The sequence below is a fragment of the Anabrus simplex genome, chromosome 2, assembly GCF_040414725.1.
Source record: "Anabrus simplex isolate iqAnaSimp1 chromosome 2, ASM4041472v1, whole genome shotgun sequence".
Lineage (NCBI taxonomy): Eukaryota > Metazoa > Arthropoda > Insecta > Orthoptera > Tettigoniidae > Anabrus > Anabrus simplex.
The window spans coordinates 237,448,647-237,466,796 of record NC_090266.1 but is presented as its reverse complement, the minus strand read 5'-3'; the positions used below and the strand labels follow the sequence as shown (position 1 = coordinate 237,466,796).

General features: G+C 42.5%; 1 protein-coding gene across 1 annotated transcript in view; it reads left to right on the top strand.

The window, feature by feature from the left end:
- LOC136864020 (venom carboxylesterase-6) overlaps window positions 1–18,150 on the top strand; it is a 137,602-nt gene that overhangs the window by 97,205 nt on the left and 22,247 nt on the right. The window contains exons 7-9 of the mRNA XM_067140521.2: window positions 11,365–11,549; window positions 12,354–12,504; window positions 15,049–15,175. Of these exons, the coding sequence (XP_066996622.2) occupies window positions 11,365–11,549; window positions 12,354–12,504; window positions 15,049–15,175 (463 nt within the window). The remainder of the gene's footprint in view (window positions 1–11,364; window positions 11,550–12,353; window positions 12,505–15,048; window positions 15,176–18,150) is intronic.

The following is an 18,150-nucleotide window of genomic DNA, read 5'->3' as shown; positions in this document are numbered from 1 at the left end:
GCCCACTCTCGAGTCGAAAAAAATACATGTTTCTCTTTCATACGGAGATTGCAAATACCAATTTCCACGTCTGTAACATCTGCAGGTTTTGAGATGAAATGAAATGGCATATGGCTTTTAGTGCCGGGAGAGTCCAAGGACATGTTCGTCACGCCAGGTGCAGGTCTTTTGATTTGACTCCCGTAGGCGACCTGCGCGTGGTTATGAGGATAAAATGATGATGAAGACGACACATACACCCAGCCCCAGGGCCAGCGAAATTAACCAATGATGGTTAAAATTCCCGGCCTTGCCGAGAATCGAACCCAGGACCCCTGTGACAAAGGCCAGTACGCTAACCATTTAGCCATGGAGCCGGGCAGTTTTTGAGACATAAGTATCCTAATGATAATAATTAAAGTCACTTTTCACTTATTTTTACCCCTTGCCTTAAGTGGACATTCCAAAAAACGAAGCAATACGGGTTTCTTTATTTTTAAAGGAGAATCATAATAATAATGGCATTTGCTTTACGTCCCACTAACTACTTTTACGGTTTCCGGAGACACAGAGGTGCCGGAATTTAGTCCTGCAGGAGTTTTTTACGTGCCAGTAAATTTAGCCACACGAGGCTGACGTATTTGAGCACCGTCAAATACCACCGGCTGAGCCATGATCGAACCTACAAAATTGGGGTCAGAAGGCCAGCGCCTCAACCGTCTGAGCCACTCAGCCCGGCTAAAGGAGATTCGAAATACCAATTTTCACGTCTGTAACATTTCAGTTTTTGAGATATAAGAATTGTAATTAAAATAATTAAATTAGTCCGCCTCTGTGGTGTAGTGGTTAGCGTGATTAGCTGCCACCCCCGGAGGTCCGGGTTCGATTCCCGGCTCTGCCACGAAAATTTGAAAAGTGGTACGAGGGCTGGAACGGGGTCCACTCAGCCTCGGGAGGTCAATTGAGTAGAGGTGGGTTCGATTCCCACCTCAGCCATCCTCGAAGTGGTTTTCCGTGGTTTCCCACTTCTCCTCCAGGCGAATGCCGGGATGGTACCTAACTTAAGGCCACGGCCGCTTCCTTCCCTCTTCCTTGTCTATCCCTTCCAATCTTCCCATCCCTCCACAAGGCCCCTGTTCAGCATAGCAGGTGAGGCCGCCTGGGCGAGGTACTGGTCATACTCCCCAGTTGTATCCCCCGACCAAGAGTCTGAAGCTCCAGGACACTGCCCTTGAGGCGGTAGAGGTGGGATCCCTCGCTGTGTCCGAGGGAAAAGCCGAACCTGGAGGGTAAACGGATGATGATGATGAAAATTAAATTAATTTTTCATTGTTCTCAGTGTCCGACTCGTTGGCTGAATGGTCAGCTTACTAGCCTTCGGTTCAGAGGGTCTCAGGTTCGATTCCTGGCCGGGTCGGGGATTTTAACCTTCATTGGTTAATTCCAGTGGCTCGGGGGCTGTGTGTTGTGCTGTCCCCAACATCCCTGCAACTCACACACCACACATAACACTATCCTCCGCCACAATAACACGCAGTTACTTCCAAATGGCAGATGACGCCCACCCTCATCGGAGCGTCTGCCTTACAAGGGCTGCACCCGGCTAGAAACAGCCACACGAAATTATTATATTCTTCTCAATCCCCTTAAGTGGATATTCCAAAAACAAAAATACCTGTTTCATTATTTGTAAAGGAGATTCCAAATACCACTTTTCACGTCTGTAACATCTTCAGTTTTTTAGATATATCCTCGTAAAAAGAATTCGACTCATTTTTAACTTCTTCCCCCTCCCCTGAAGTGGAAATTCCAAAAAACAAAAATATGGCTTCTTTTATTTTTAAGGGACATTACTAATACCAATTATCACGTTTGTAACATCCGTTTTTTTGAGATATAAGTATCCCCATAAAAATAAATTGACCCCTTTATTCAGTCCTTTTAACTCCCCTTTTAAGTGGACTTTCTAAAAACAAATATAATACCGTTTCTTTTAATTTTAAAGGAGAACCCAAATACCAATTTTTACGTGTCTAACTTCTTCATTTACTGAGACTTAAGTACCCTCATTAAAAAAAGTTACACTTTCTTCACTTCTTTTCAACCCCGCTCCCCTCCCCGAGCGGATTTTCAGAAAAGTACGTGTTTATTTATTTTTAAAGGAGATTCCATATACCGGTTTTCACGTCTGTAATATCAGGTTTTGAGATATAAGTATCCCCATAAAAATAATTCAACCCATTGTTATTCAATTCTTTTCACCACCCGCTGAAGTGGATATTCCGAAAACAAAACTGTACTTGCTTCTTTATTTTAAAAGGAGTTTCCAATACAAATTTTCACGTCTGTATGATCTTAAGTTTTTGAAATACAAGTATCTTCATAAAGTGAATTCAACCAATTTTTCAGTCCTTGCCACCCGCACACCCTAGGTGGATTTTTCGAAAAGAAAATAATACCTATTTCTTAATTTTTAAAGGAGATTCCAAATACCAATTTTCACGTCTGGAAGATCTTTACCTTTTGAGACGTGAATATCCTCTAAATAGTATTTCAACTCCTTTTTCACCCACCCTGCAAGTTGACCTTCCCTCTAAAAATGGGTGTTTCTTTATTTTTAAAGGAGATTCCAAATACCAATTATCACGTCTATAATGTCAGTTTTTGAGATATAAGTATCTCCATAAAAATAATTCAACCGATTTTTCAATTCTTTTCACCACCAGCTGAAGTGGATCTTCTAGAAACAAAACTACACGTGCTTCTTTATTTTAAAAGGAGTTTCCAATACCAATTTTCACGGCTGTAACATCTTCAGTTTCTGAGATATAAGTATCTTCATAAAATGAATTCAACCCATATTTCAGTCCTTTCCATCCCCCACCCCTTTAAGCGGATTTTTCGAAAAGAAAATAATGCCTGTTCCTTTATTTATAAAGGCGATTCCAAGTACCAATTTTCACGTCTGAAACATCAGTTTTTGAGATGTAAGTATCCTCATAAGCGGAAATCAACTCGTTTTTCACCCCCCTCCCAATTGATTTTACCCCCCCAAAAAAAGGTGTTTCTTTATATTTAAGGGAGATTCCAAATACCAATTTTCACGTCTGTAACATCTTCAGTTCTTGAGATATATGTATCTTTATAAAATTAATTCAACCCATTTTTCAGTCCTTCCCCCCCCCCCACTCCCCCTAGGTGGATTTTCCAAAAAGAAAATAATACGTGTTCCTTTATTTATAAAGGAGATTCAAAATACCAATTTTCACGTCTGTAACATCCTTAGTTTTTGAGATGTAAGTATCCTCATACAAAGACTTAATACAATATTTCAAGTCTTTCAACCCACCTTAAGTGGATATTCCGAAAACAAAATAATACACGTTTCTTTATTTTTAAAGAAGATTCCAAATACAAAATTTCATGTCTGTAACATATTCAGTTTTTGAAATATAAGTATCCCTATGAAGAGAATTCAGCCCCACTTTCAGTCCTTTTTACAACCTCCATTAAGTGAATTTTCGCCGGACTGAGTGATTCAGACGATTGAAGCTCCAGCATTCTGTCCCCATCTTGGCAGGTTCGATTCCGGCTCAGTCCGGTGGTATTTGAAGGTGCTCAAATACGACAGCCTCGTGTCGGTAGATTTACTGGCATGTAAAAGAACTACTGCGGGACTAAATTCCGGCACCTCGGTGTCTCTAAAAACCGTAAGGTAGTTAATGGGACGTAAAATCAATAAGATGTTTGTTATTTTGAAGTGGATTTTCCGAAAACGAACAAATATATACGTGTTCCTTTGTTTTGAAAGGAGATTCCAAATACCAATTTTGACGTCTGTAACATCTTATTTTTTTAGGTATGAACATCCTAATAAAAGGAATTCCACCTCTTTTACATTCCTTTTTACCCATAAGTGTTTTTCCGAAAACAAAAAAATAAGTGTTTCTTTATTTTTAAAATAGTACAATACCAAGTTTCACGTCTGTAACATGTTACGTTTTTGAGATGTACTGTAGATATGCTCATTTCAAAAATTCACCCCTTTTCACTTCCCCTTAAGTGGATTTTCCAGAATAAAAATTATTTATTTTTAAAGGAGATCCAAATACCAATTTTTATGTCTGTAACATTTTCAGTTTATGAGATTCAATTCATAAAAGGTATTCAACTTCTTTTTCACCTTTTACACCCCCTTAAGGGGATTTTCCGAAAACAAAACAATACGCGTTTCTTTATTTTTAAAGGAGATTCCAAATAACAATTTTTACGTCTGTAAGTTTTTTAGATATTCTCTTTTAAAATATTTACCCACCTTATCACCTCCTTATCGATGGAATATACAAAAATGCTCCCTTAGTGAGCACCTACACTCTAATATAAATTTATCCCCAAAATTTGATTTATTTATGTCCAGTAGTTTAGGGCGATGATGAATCAGTCAGTCAGTCAGGGCGTATTTTATATACCGGGTGGTTCACCAACCCCTTATTTTTTCGGAGATAGGCAACCGAAAATAACGCGTATAACCTAAAGATCCTTATAATTTAGTTTTGCCAACGGCCGTAGCCGTGTTGAAACACCGGATCCCGTGAGATCTCCGATGTTAAGCAACATTGGGCGTGGTCAAGAGTTGGATGGGTTGCCACGCGCTGTTGGTGGGGGTAAGGGAATGGAGAAGCGGAAAGGAACTGGCCACCCTACAGCACGTAAACTCCGGCTCAGGAACACCTCTGCGGAGGTTCGGACCTGCCTTCGGGCAGAATAACCCTTACCTTACCAATTTAGTTTTATGAACACCAAATAACTTGAAATTTCTCCGTATGGTCTATAAAGCTCTCCGCTACCTGTGTGCCATCACTGTAAATAGATCCATGGACCTAACAAAAGAAAACTACTTCTTCTTTTTATTCTTATTCTTCTTAATCTGATTACCCTCCAGGGTTGGCTTTTCCCTCGGACTCAGCGAGGGATCCCACCTCTACGACCTCAAGGGCAGTGTCCTGGACCGTGAGACATTGGGTCGGGGGATACAATTGCGGAGAATCACCAGTACCTCTCCCAGGCGGCCTCACCTGCTATGCTGAACAGGGGCCTTGGTGGGGGATGGGAAGATTGGAAAGGATAGGCAAGGAAGCGGCCGTGGCCGTAAGTTAGGTACCATCCCGGCATTTGCCTGGAGGAGAAGTGGGAAACCACGGAAAACCACTTCCAGGATGGCTGAGGTGGGAATCGAACCCACCTCTACTCAGTTGACGTCCCGAGGCAGAGTGAAACCCGTTCCAGCCCTCGTACCACTTTTCAAATTTCTTGGCAGAGCCGGGAATCGAACCCGGGCCTCCGGGGGTGGCAGCTAATCACACTAACCAGTACACCACAGAGGCGGACAAAAGAAAAACTACTATGTACAATTCCGCGCCAAATACTAAGGCCCATTCTGCAAACATGTGATTTATTGCGCCATGAAATGAAAGAGGTACCCGTAATACAATCGAATTAATAGGTTATGCCACGTGTTCTGTAATGTAAAGGTTTTAAATGAACACTGTAAAACATAACTGAAGACTTCAATATGGTGGAACGGCCATATTTAACTACTAAACCTCTAGCACGTAACACGTGTGTTGATTGCTTGGTCCAATCGGTTAACGGCTGAAGGACAAGGGTTGTTCGTGTGGGCGGCGTAGTGTTTCGAATGCAGCATAAGGCAGATTTTTTGAACGACGAGATGCTCCACTTTTTTGCTTAGTGGCTTTATGTCGCACCGACACAGATAGGTCATATGGCAACGATGGGATAGGGAAGGGCTAGGAGTTCGAATGAAGCGGCCGTGGCCATAAATAAGGTACAGCGATACCCACCATTTGCTTGGTGTGAAAATGAGAAACCACGGAATACCATCTTCAGGGCTGCCGACAGTGGGATTCAAAACCACTATCTCCCGGATGCAAGTTCACAGCAGCGCGCCCCTAACCGCAAGGCCAACTCGCCTGGCGTGCTCCATTTTAGCGGGGATACAATAATAATCAATATTTGTTTTCCAATTGGTTTTAAGGGATGCGCTCTCATTTTGGGTCTTTCCCTTAAGGATGTGTGGGGGAAGGATTGGGAAGGAAATCGGCCTTGGTCTTTTACGAGTACTAAGGTACCGTCCCGGCATTTGCTTGGTGGTGAAAATGGGAAACCGAGGTAAATCATTTTCAGGACGGCCAGCATGGGATTCGAAACAACCTCCCAAGTCCAACGCACGTAAATAATAAACCACACCTACGAGATCACATCACAGCACTTATTCATTTCCTCACGATGTATTCCTATGAAGAGGACGTTGAGTTGTTGCTAATTTATGGAGAAAGTACGGTCGAGTGCGTCTGTGTGGTGTAGTGGTTAGCGTGATTAACTGCAACCCCCGGAGGCCCGGGTTCGATTCCCGGCTTTGCCACGAAATTTGAAAAGTGGTACGAGGGCTGGAACGGGGTCGACTCAGCCTCGAGAGGTCAACTGAGTAGAGATGGGTTCGATTCCCATCTCAGCCATCCTCGAAGTGGTTTTCCGTGGTTTCTCACATCTCCCCCAGACAAATGCCGGGATGGTACCTAACTTAAGGCCACGGCCGCTTCCTTCTTTTTTCCTTGCCTGTAACTTCCAATCTTCCCATCCCTCCATAAGGCTCCTGTTCAGCACAGCAGGTGAGGCCGCCTGGGCGAGGTACTTGTTCTCCTCCCAATTGTATCCCCAACTCAATGTCTTGCGCTCCAGGACGCTGCCTTTGAGGGGGGTAGAGGTGGGATCCCTCGCTGAGTCCGAGGGAAAACTGACCCTGGAAGTTAAACAGATTAAGAAGAAGAAGAAGTACGGTGGAATTAATATGTATGCCATGTGCTCCGTAATGATAAAAAGTTATATGAACACTGTAAAGCATTATTGAAGAGTTTGACACGGATATTAATTTTCGATGTCGAACGGCCACACTTAAGTAATAATACTTTAGCAAATGTCTTGCACCTTGTATTTGTGACTGAGGCGGTTAAGGGCCGATGACACAAAGTGTCTGAAAGCGGTAATGCGGTGGTTCGATTTCAACTTTATGCATGTTTTTAACATTTTTTTACCGACATATCGTGTCCCATTTTAACGGACACACCAATGTTTATGCACACTTACCAGGTCACATCACAGCACGTATTCATTCACTCACGATGTATTCCAGTGACGAGTGCGTTGATATGTTGCTCATTTCTGGGGAAACAAGGAAGAACGCAGTCCAGTCGCAACGTCTCTATCACGAGCGTTTTCCTGACAGAAGACTGCCGACTACCAATACGTTCCGAAACCTTGAACGAAGATTGCGGTCAACTGGAACGCTTAGTAGGGTAACTTCCGTTAGAGATGCTCCTATAACGTCTGGTCCAAATGAAGAGGCTGGTTTGAACGCTGTCCCTAATAACAGTCCTATTAGTACACGGACACTTGCACAACAGACTAACATCAGCCGGTCATCAGTCATGCGTATGCTGCATAACAACATATTTCACCCATACCATCTTGAGTTACAGCAGCAGCTCCACGAACGTGATTTCGATGCTAGAGTAACATTTCGTAAATGGCATTACTCAAGGTGACCAATAATGCAGACTTTTTGTTATGAGCCCTATTATCAGACGAGTCACGATTTCACAACAATGGCATCGTGAATTGTCATAATATGCACTACTGGAGCGCGGAGAATCCCCATTGGGTAAGATAGGGCCCATTTCAAGTACAGTGGGGAGTAAATGTCTGGTGTGGGATCTTTGGTGACGATCTCATCGACGGAAGTCTAACTGGAGCACGCTACCTTCATTTTCTTCAAAATGAACTCTCACAGTTGCTGGAGAACGTGCTACTGCGCGTGCGATTACGAATGTTGTTTCAACAGGACGAAGCTCCACCTCACGGATCAGTTGTCGTCCGGAACCATCTTCTTGCTTCATATCCAAATAAATGGATAGGGAAGGGCAGACCCGTTCACCGGCCCGCCAGATCACCCGATCTAACGCTACTTGACTTCTTCCTGTGGAGCCGCTTAAAGGATGTAGTATTAGCACAGGAGCCTGAAGATCCTGGTCAGCTTCGGCAACTGATCACCGAGGCATGCCAATCTGTTACACCTGACATGTTACAAAATGCAAGAATGTCTCTAAAAGGTCGTGCTGAAATCTGCATAAACAGGGGTGGTCAACATTTCGAACACTTGTTACACCGAATATGCAGGGTACCCAACTTCCTTCCTACAGACCATCATGTCGTAGTCTAACCTGGCTATGTAACATCGAATAAAGGCGGTCCTTTTCAGGACCAAAAAATAATTCACTCCTTGGAACAGGATGACATGTGGCGTATTAGAGTCACTGTAAACGGCGTTAATCGAGAAAAACCTGTACCAGCCTGTGAATCTAACGAACTACCAGACAGCTTGGCTGATATAATAGTAGTGATGCGACACTACCTCGAGCCGTGGTGCATAGCTAGCACGTTGTAGTCATAGACACTTCCAGTCCAAACGTAAGATAGTGTTATTCGAAGCTGTGATCGTTTTACACACTCATTATAGTTTAAATAATAGAAAAATCACTTCCACTACATGATTTCTACGATATTCGAGAGCATTCTATAAACGGTATAGTTGTACTAAGGCCATGATGGAGCAGGTGCTAATGTTTTCCGGATGACTATGATATACGCGTTAGTTGGGCTACCTACATCCGAAAATAGTAAGTGGCTGGTGAACCAGCTGGTATACAGATTTTGGTGGGTACAGTACTAAAATTAATGTGGCGTAAATAAAATACTCTCAGTGTTATAAACATTAAGCAGTGTCACAAGAAAGGGGCTGCCTGGCCGAGGCGGTAAAGGCGTGCTTGGTTCGCCCGGAAGGACATGGGTTCGAATCCCCGTCAGGAAGTCGTAAAATGTAAGAAACGAGATTTCCACTTCCGGAGGTGCATATGGCCCTGAGGTTCACTCAGTCTACACCAAAAATGAGTACCAGATTAATTCCTGGGGGCAAAGGCGGCCGGACGTAGAGCTAACCATTCTACCCCATCACGTGCCGAGGTTAACAATGGTGGAAGCCTTTACCTTCCACTCCTCCAAGGGCCTTCATGGCCTGTACGGAGGTGACTTTGTTCTTTAGTGTCACAAGAATAACGAAACACTTTGTTTTTAAATTTCAAACTATTCATCACCGGGCGAGTTGGCCGTGAGCGTTGAGGCGCGCGGCTGTGAGCTTGCATCCGGGAGATAGTAGGTTCGAATCCCACTATCGGCAGCCCTGAAGATGGTTTTCCGTGGTTTCCCATTTTCACACCAGGCAAATGCTGGGGCTGTACCTTAATTAAGGCCACGGCCGCTTCCTTCCAACTCCTAGGCCTTTTCTATCCCATCGTCGCCATAAGACCTATCTGTGTCGGAGCGACGTAAAGCCCCTAGCAAAAAAAAAAAAAAACTATTCATCTATCAGTACAGTACAGTATCGTGTAATGATTGCAGTACCAAAAAAACATGTTTTTCAGTATTTCAGTGTTATCGCTCTTGAGAAATGCACATAGCTTATTTACTGGTGTTTAGTTACCGAAGCATTCACTTAATCAATATCGCATGTGAACTTTGTAATGGGTACAGAATTTGCGATGAAATGACTTAAGCATAAGAGTATCTGTGGCAATAAATTTGAAAAATGCTGCCTCGAATATTTTTGCTACAGGAGTATATTTTATATACCTCCGAAAACATAATGCAGCCGTGGTGAACCAACCCATATGGTTCTGGTGGGTACAGTACTAAAATTAATGTGGCGTAAATAAGATATTGTCAGTGTTATAAATATTAAGCAATGTCACAAAAAGATATGAAACACTTTGTTTTAAATTTCAAACTATTCATCTGTCAGTCCAGTAGAGTATCGTGTAACGATTGCAGTACCAAAGGTCAATGGTCAAGAGTGATAGAATTAATGCAGTTGACGCAATATATGTTTTCAATTTTACAACAGTGTAGCAGTATCCTCTGGGAAAACAAAAACAGTAATGTTAACAACATTGGGTTATTAAAATTTGTTGTACAGTTTTTTGATAACATATCATACAGTAGGAATGTGTGCATAGAAATAGAAGTTCAAAAGTGAATCTGTTTTCCTCCATCATTGTATTGCAAATCACAGGGCGAGTTGACCGTGGGGCTAGGTGCGCCCAGCTGTGAGCTCGCATCCGGGTGATAATGGATTCGAACCCCACTGTTGGCAGCCCTGAAATGGTTTTGCGTGGTTTCCCATTTCCACACAAGGCAAATGCAGGGGCTGTAACTTAATTAAGGCCACGGCTGCTTCCTTACCACTCCTAGCCCCTTCCTATCCAATCGTCGCCATAAGATCTATCTGTGTCGGTACGAAGTAAAGTAAATAATAAAAAGAAGTATTGCAAATCTCTCCTGAATTATGGTATGTGAGACGAGTGCTTGTCCGCCTCTGTGGTGTAGTGGTTAGTACGATTAGCTGCCACATCCGGGAGGCCCGGGTTCGATTCCCGGCTCTGCCATGAAATTTGAAAAGTGGTACGAGGGTTGGAACGGGATCCACTGGAAGGTCAAGTGACTAGAGAAGGGTTCGATTCCCTCCTCAGCCATCCTCGAAGTGGTTTTCCGTGGTTTCCCACTTCTCCTCCAGGCAAATGCCTCGATGGTAACTGGCTTAAGGCCACGGCTGATTCCTTCCCTCTTCCTTTTCTATCCCTTCCAATCTTCCCATCCTCTCACAAGGCCCCTGTTCGGCATAGCAGGTGAGGCTGCCTCGGTGAGGCACTGGTTCTCCCCACAGTTGTATCACTGACCCAATGTCTTACGCTCCTGGACACTGCCCTTGAGGCTGTAGAGGTGTGATCCCTCGCTGAGTCCGAGGGAATAACCAACCCTGGAGTGTGAGCAGATTAAGAAGTAGAAGAAGGAGAAGAGACGGGTGCTTACGCCTCTGATACTTTTCTAGTACTTTTATCTATCGTCTTTCAATAAATGACTTGTTTGAGCAATTGAATGTTCCTGTCCTGTCGTCTTTATCAACTTGAATAAGGGGTCAAATGTTTTATTTGTGAAAATTTCATGAGGGTGGTTTCGAACAATAAAGCCCACGCTATATTTTCATTTTCAACTGCACATTAGTAACTGCGTACCGTCATTTCTGCACAAGTGAGGAAATATTGTATGCCTTTACTTTAAACAAATGTGGGAGATCTAATGTTTCTCTTGACAGTTAAGGAGTTGAAGTGAGGAGGAGCAAGTAGTAGACTTAAACTAATATTTATAAATATGTATAATCGTAACTAAACTGGAAAATATTCCCAATTTATTTTACAGATTTTGCTACAAAAGAAGATGTGTTGAAGGAACTTGACGACAAATTCCCGGAGATTGCACCTCATTTGTTATTCTACAATTTCACTGTACCACGAAGTGAGCACAAGAACGTTGCTAATAAAATTCGTAAATTTTACTTTAAAAATAAACCCATCTCCATGCAAACTGTGAAGGAACTTACACAAGTGAGTATGCATGTTCATGAACAATCTATGTAATAATAAAGTGATATTAAGGGAATTTTAGGTCTTCTGTTATATTAGAGTTCATAACCAAAACCTTGTCATAGAGTTTCATTTTTAATCTACCAGGAAGATATTAAGGAGCTGTTATAGACGTTTAACTTGAAGCATGCTATTTAACTCTGAAATCTTTTCTGTCTCAAGAAACCTCAGAATATTTTTCATGCTTATTTTGTTGTTTAATTGCAGCTAAAGTCCGCCTCTGTGGGGTAGTGGTTAGTGTGATTAGCTGCCACCCCCGGAGGTCCGGGTTCGATTCCCGGCTCTGCCACGAAATTTGAAAAGTGGCACGAAGGCTGGAACGGGGTCCACTCAGCCTCGGGAGGTCAACTGAGTAGAGGTGGGTTCGATTTCCACCTCAGCCATCCTGGAAGTGGTTTTCCGTGGTTTCCCACTTCTCCTCCAGGCGAATGCCGGGATGGTACCTAACTTAAGGCCACGGCCGCTTCCTTCCCTCTTCCTTGCCTATCCCTTCCAATCTGCCCCTGTTCAGCATAGCAGGTGAGGCCGCCTGGGCGAGGTATTGGTCATTCTCCCCAGTTGTATCCCCGACCAAGAATCTGAAGCTCCAGGACACTGCCCTTGAGGCGGTAGAGGTGGGACCCCTCGCTGAGTCCGAGGGAAAAGCCGAACCTGGAGGGTAAACAGATGATGATGATGATGATGATGATGATGATGATGATGAATTGCAGCTAAAGTTGATTCAGAACGTCCCTTTCATTGTTAATTTTGTTTATTCATTTTCAGATGGCTGGAGACCGCATATTTGTGTATGATATTGAACGTGCAGCCCGATTAATGGCAAAAGCAAATACATCTCCCGTATATTTCTACAAATTCTCTTACAGAGGAAAAGACAGCCAATCGAACTTTATGTCCAGAACTGATGTTAATTTAGGTAGGTATATATCAGGCATGTTAGCATCAGTTAATAATGCCTCGTAAGTGATCATATATTATAAATCTTTCTTAAGATCCTAAAATCTGAGGCAAAAGTGTTTTTGCACATAGATGACTCTGACTGGGAATTCATATCTTCAGTTAAAATGTAAAATGTATTAGAACATGTCCTGTAACTTACAATGTTGGTATATAAACCAACAGTCTCATGAAAGTGCTTTTTCATTAAAGACGACACTTTATATTATGTTTAAAATGTATAAATGTTTCACCCAGTACTACTATATCCACGTGTTGAGTTGTCTTCTTCCTCATGTACGACATCCATTCGTAGTGTTGTGATATAGTTCAAAGGCGCCGCTTCTTTTGGAAGGGATACGTATATGGGTCAAATTTACATCACAATGTTGAACTGGAAAATAGTCTCTCTTTAACATTTGTGATTGTCAGACGGTGTGGAGATTTCACTGATACCTTTAACGTATTAATTCATTGTAAGCGATTATTTACGTACCCGACTTTCAAATTAAGTTCGATGAAGGTTTGCAGGGGAAAAGACAGTCAATCTAATTTTGTCCCGAACTGATGTTGATTTAGGTACTGTAGACATATACCAGGGCCCCATAGTGTAGGGGTAGCGTACCTGCCTCTTACCCGGAGACTCCGGGTTCGATTCCCGGCCAGGGCAGGGACTTTTACCTCGACCTGAGGGCTGGGTCGAGGTCCACTCAGCCTACGCGATTAGAATTGAGGAGCTATCTGACGGTGAGATAGCGGCCCCGGTGTAGAAAACCAAGAATAACGGCCAAGAGGATTCGTCGTGCTGACCACACGACACCTCGTAATCTTCGGGCTGAGCAGCGGTCGCTTGGTAGGCCAAGGCCCTTCAAGGGCTGTAGTGCCATGGGGTTTGGATTTTTGATTTTTAGGTGTATATCAGGCATGTTAGTATCAGTTAGTATTCTCCTATTGTGAGCATATCAGCGTTTGGTCGGTTACACAGAGCTTCTGCTTCACCGTATCATAAAAATATAATTCTGTATCCAGTGTGAATTACATGAAGACCTTTGGTTTGTAAATGATGTGAATTCGGAGCGTTTCCCTAACCGTAAAGAAGGAACCAAAATTCATTGCTCGTAAAATTTAGTGTCCGTAAATTCCACTGACCAAACTTCAAGCAAACAATCAAGCGATCAGGTCGTAAGGCTTTAATGGACCTTATGGATGAAGGAACCTTGCATGTTGTAATATCTCTCGCGATAGATAACAAAGAAATATCGAATTCTTGCGCGAGCAGCGGATATGATTTCCTCAGAACTACTGTATTTCACATTTCAAAGTATATTGCCAATCTGAATTTATTCCGAAATTAGGTTTTATAAAAGATCTAACCTTTTCTATACTTCTTCTACTGGTAGACAACGGAATTTCTCGACTATCAAGCAGTTGCCATTCAGCTTGACACGGGTCGTTTGTAAGCTCTGGGAAAGCACTCTTTCTTTTTTTTTTACAATTTGTTTTACGTCGTACCGACACTTTTAGGTCTTATGGCGATGATGGGATAAGAAAGCCTAGGGGTGGGAAGGAAGCGGCCATGGCCTTGATTAAGGCACAGTCCCAGCATTTGACTGGTGTGAAGATGGGAAACCACGGAAAACCATCTTTAGGGCTGCCGACAGTGGGGTTCGAACCCACTATCTCCGGGATGCAAGCTCTCAGCTGCGCGCTTCTAACCGCACGACCAACTCGCCCGGTCTGTAAGGTGCACGTAGCCAGCGTTAGGTAATGACGTCATGTGAGGTAAAGCATACACATCAAGAAGTCCGCATTTCAAATCGCCCGCGCTGTGACGTCACCCGCCGGCTGGGGCCTCTTTAGGAGCCATCGGTGGACCGGTGGTGGCAGAACTGTCCAATTTTTTTTTTGCTAGGGGCTTTACGTCGCACCGACACAGATAGGTCTTATGGCGACGATGGGATAGGAAAGGCCTAGGAGTTGGAAGGAAGCGGCCGTGGCCTTAATTAAGGTACAGCCCCAGCATTTGCCTGGTGTGAAAATGGGAAACCACGGAAAACCATCTTCAGGGCTGCCGATAGTGGGATTCGAACCTACTATCTCCCGGATGCAAGCTCACAGCCGCGCGCCTCTACGCGCACAGCCAACTCGCCCGGTGCAGAACTGTCCAATAGTAAATAGTTACTCTTTCTAATTAAATGTGTGTTCACTGTTATGTTAACGAGTTGTCTGATTCTGCTCTCTTCTTTAATGTCTAACACATAATTGCGAAATATCCTTTGTAGTGCATTAGTAGCAATGGAAGGTTTTAAGGCTATCTCAGTTTGTAAGCTTCATACACATCGCGTGATTTACAAGCTGTTTCACTGCTTCGCAAGTAGCTTCAGTGTGAATTAATTTTCGTTGTGAACTTCATGTGATTGTAGTTATACGGATATTAATATTTGTGGCAACGTGAAACTGATGAGATTGCCTTAACGGGTTGGATGTTGTGTAAAAACTGAACTTATTCCATTCTTTTGTTTAGGTGTGAGCCACGCAGATGACACAGCATATATACTGGATATGAAATTTTCCAACACTCAACAGACTCAGGAAGATCGAGATATGACGAAGCTGATGGTTGATATGTGCATAAACTTTGCGAAGAATGGGTAAGAACCTGTGTATTGCACATCATTTTTATAAAATAATTTATAGTAGCGTTGGACCATTCAGAATCCTCCCATACAGTTTATGCACCTGAAAATTTGAAATTGCTGTGCTGGTTAGTTTGTTGTGGTTTGATAATGAAGCTGTTGGGCAGTATTATCAGGTAATGACATGACGCAGTTCGTTCGATATGAATTGTACAGTAGCGACATTGTGGTCAATTAAGGTTAATTAGCTGTGCTAAATATTTTACAAGTACATTGCTTAGAAGTTCAAATATTTTGCATGCTAAATAAAACTATAGCCTTTTGGAACATGTCGATAAATACTATGAGACCATTCATGTTCTGTAAGAAACGGCATAGGCCTAATATTTATCAGGTGACCGGTCACGATGAAATGGCCCACATACCGAACTGATATAATCATCATTATAAGTGCTGTAGAGTCCGCAGTATTTACGAAATTTACGCTTTAAACGTTCGTTTTCAAAGTTATCTCAGTTTCTAAGTTCTGTACACATCACATGATTTACAAGCTGTTTCACTACTCCCCAGGTAGCTTCAATTATGAACCTTGTGGGCCTGTAATTTTACAGGTTACAATAAGTGCAGTTGGCTGCTCGATTTCATTTTCTGTATATCACAGAGTGTCTGGAATGCCTGAAAGACGATGACGAACACCAGTTGAACAATAAAGTGACGTTTTGGAGAATTGTCGCTATGTGGTATTGTTATTCGAGTGAAAATAGCACATCGTTTTCTTTTAATCAACAAGTTGTAAAAGACGCTTCATTAATCCTGACGGTCTTTATTATTGTCATACTTTAAGACTAAAAATATAATAAGGATGTATTTCAATTCTGTTGTCATGGTACGTCTTGAAATATGAAGTGAGGAAATGAAAGTATTCTAAGTGCACTAGCGGAATTGATTTGAAGACTATACGGGCTTTACAACACAATTTGTTTTCGCGTGTGCAGGGCTCTCTGATCATACGTGGAAAGGCACCACTTGCCTGCACTGGTTTGCAGCCATCGCAGCAAGTGTTTTATCACAGGTCGGCTGTGCGATTCCATTGCGTGTATATCACAGAGTGTATCTGTAATGCCCGGAAGACGATGGCGATAAGCTATATATCACTACCACCTCAGGTATCTTTTCTGGGGAACATGACAAGTGCGTCGTACACCCGTTAACTTGACAATCCCGTCCTCCAAACGCATCTCGACACACTGCTTGAAACTAGCTCCCAGCACGATGACGCGTGTCTTCACGTCACTGGGGCAACGCATCGTGCTCTACACGCTGCACGCATTCTGCCTTTGTCTGCCAGATCTCCAGACCTCACTGAGCATGTATAAGACAAAATAAGATAGCGCCTGACGTCCAGCTCAAATCTAGCAATGACCATCACCGAGCTACGCCAAGAAGTGCAGCGAGCGTAGGATGCCGTACCCCAGTGAGATATTCAGCATTTGCACGACGGGTTACATGCCTGAATAACTGCATGTATGGCCGTTAACACTCCTTTATAAGGCGTCTGCTCCATGAGTTCCATGTCATGTTCTAGATGTCCCTCGGACTTAAGGAAAAGAATACTTGCGAAGTACTAATATTTATATTTAAAAAACTATGCAAAAGTTGAAAGCTAGAAAAGCGGACGGAACTGACAAAAATTCAGGGGAAATAATTAGGCTATGGGTTTGGTTATACTACCATATCTGAAGTACTTACGTGATTACTGTTTGCATGAAGGAACTATGTCAAATGAATGGAGAGTAGCAATAATAGTTCCAATGTACAAAGGAATGGGTGATAAACATAAAGCGGTTAATTACAGACCAGTCAGCTTGACATGTGTTGCATGTAAGCTCTGGGAAAGCATTATTTCCGACTGCATTAGACACGTTTGCCAATTACTGACTGGTTTGAGAGAAGGCAGTTCGGGTTTCGGAAGGGTTATTCCAGAGAAACTCATCTGGTTGAATTCCAGCAATATACAACAGCTATTTTAGATTCTGGAGGTCAAATGGTTTGTGTCACTATTGACCTATCCAAGGGTTTTGATAAGGTAGGTCATGGGAGATTATTAAAAAAAAAAAAAAAAGGAAGACTATTGGACTAGAAGAAAGGGTGATTGAATGGGTGGCAAATTTCTAGAAAACAGAACTTACAAAATAAAAGTAGGTGAAGCATTGTCTGATCCTAATGAATAAGAGAGGAATTGCACAAGGCAGTAATACTGGACCTTTATGTTTCCTTATATGCGTTAATCAAATGAGTAAAGAAGTGGAATCACAGATAAAGCTTTTTTTTTTGCGGATTATGTTATATTGTATAGAGTAATAAATAACACACAGGATTGTGAGCGACAGCAAACATACCTCGAAAATGTTATGAAATGTACAGCAGACAGTGGCATTATGGTAAAACGTCAAGTTGTACGTTTCGCCAAGAGGAGACAAAGCATAGTGTGGAACAAGGATAAAATGATACCAAACACCCCTTGACAACTAGTGGTTGAGTCCATCCAGAAGTACGTCACATACCCTCAAGAAATATTCAGCCAATGGCAACGCTTAAAAATACATATTTAGAACCAAAACCTCAAATAATTTAGTCAATCTTGGATATCTGGACAATGTAAAAGCAGAAGCAGGGTGATCCCGACAGCAGGAGGAAATAGCGGATTTTCCATGAAATTTTTGTACTTAATTACTTGTATAATAAGTTTAATTGAGAAAGTGCGTCGGTGAAAAGCAGATCCCGCGCTCTGGATTACGTGTTGTCAATTTACGCCCAACTACAGTACATCGTCAAGAGAAAATGGTGCCATGGTCGCTTACAAGTCAATAACTCTACGATCGTTGGTTAATGTAACGTCCGTCAGAGTGTTTGCAGTAATATTGTGTCTTCAGAAATACTTGTAAAAATAGGTGTACGACATGTATGTAAAAAAATATTTCTGCTGAAGA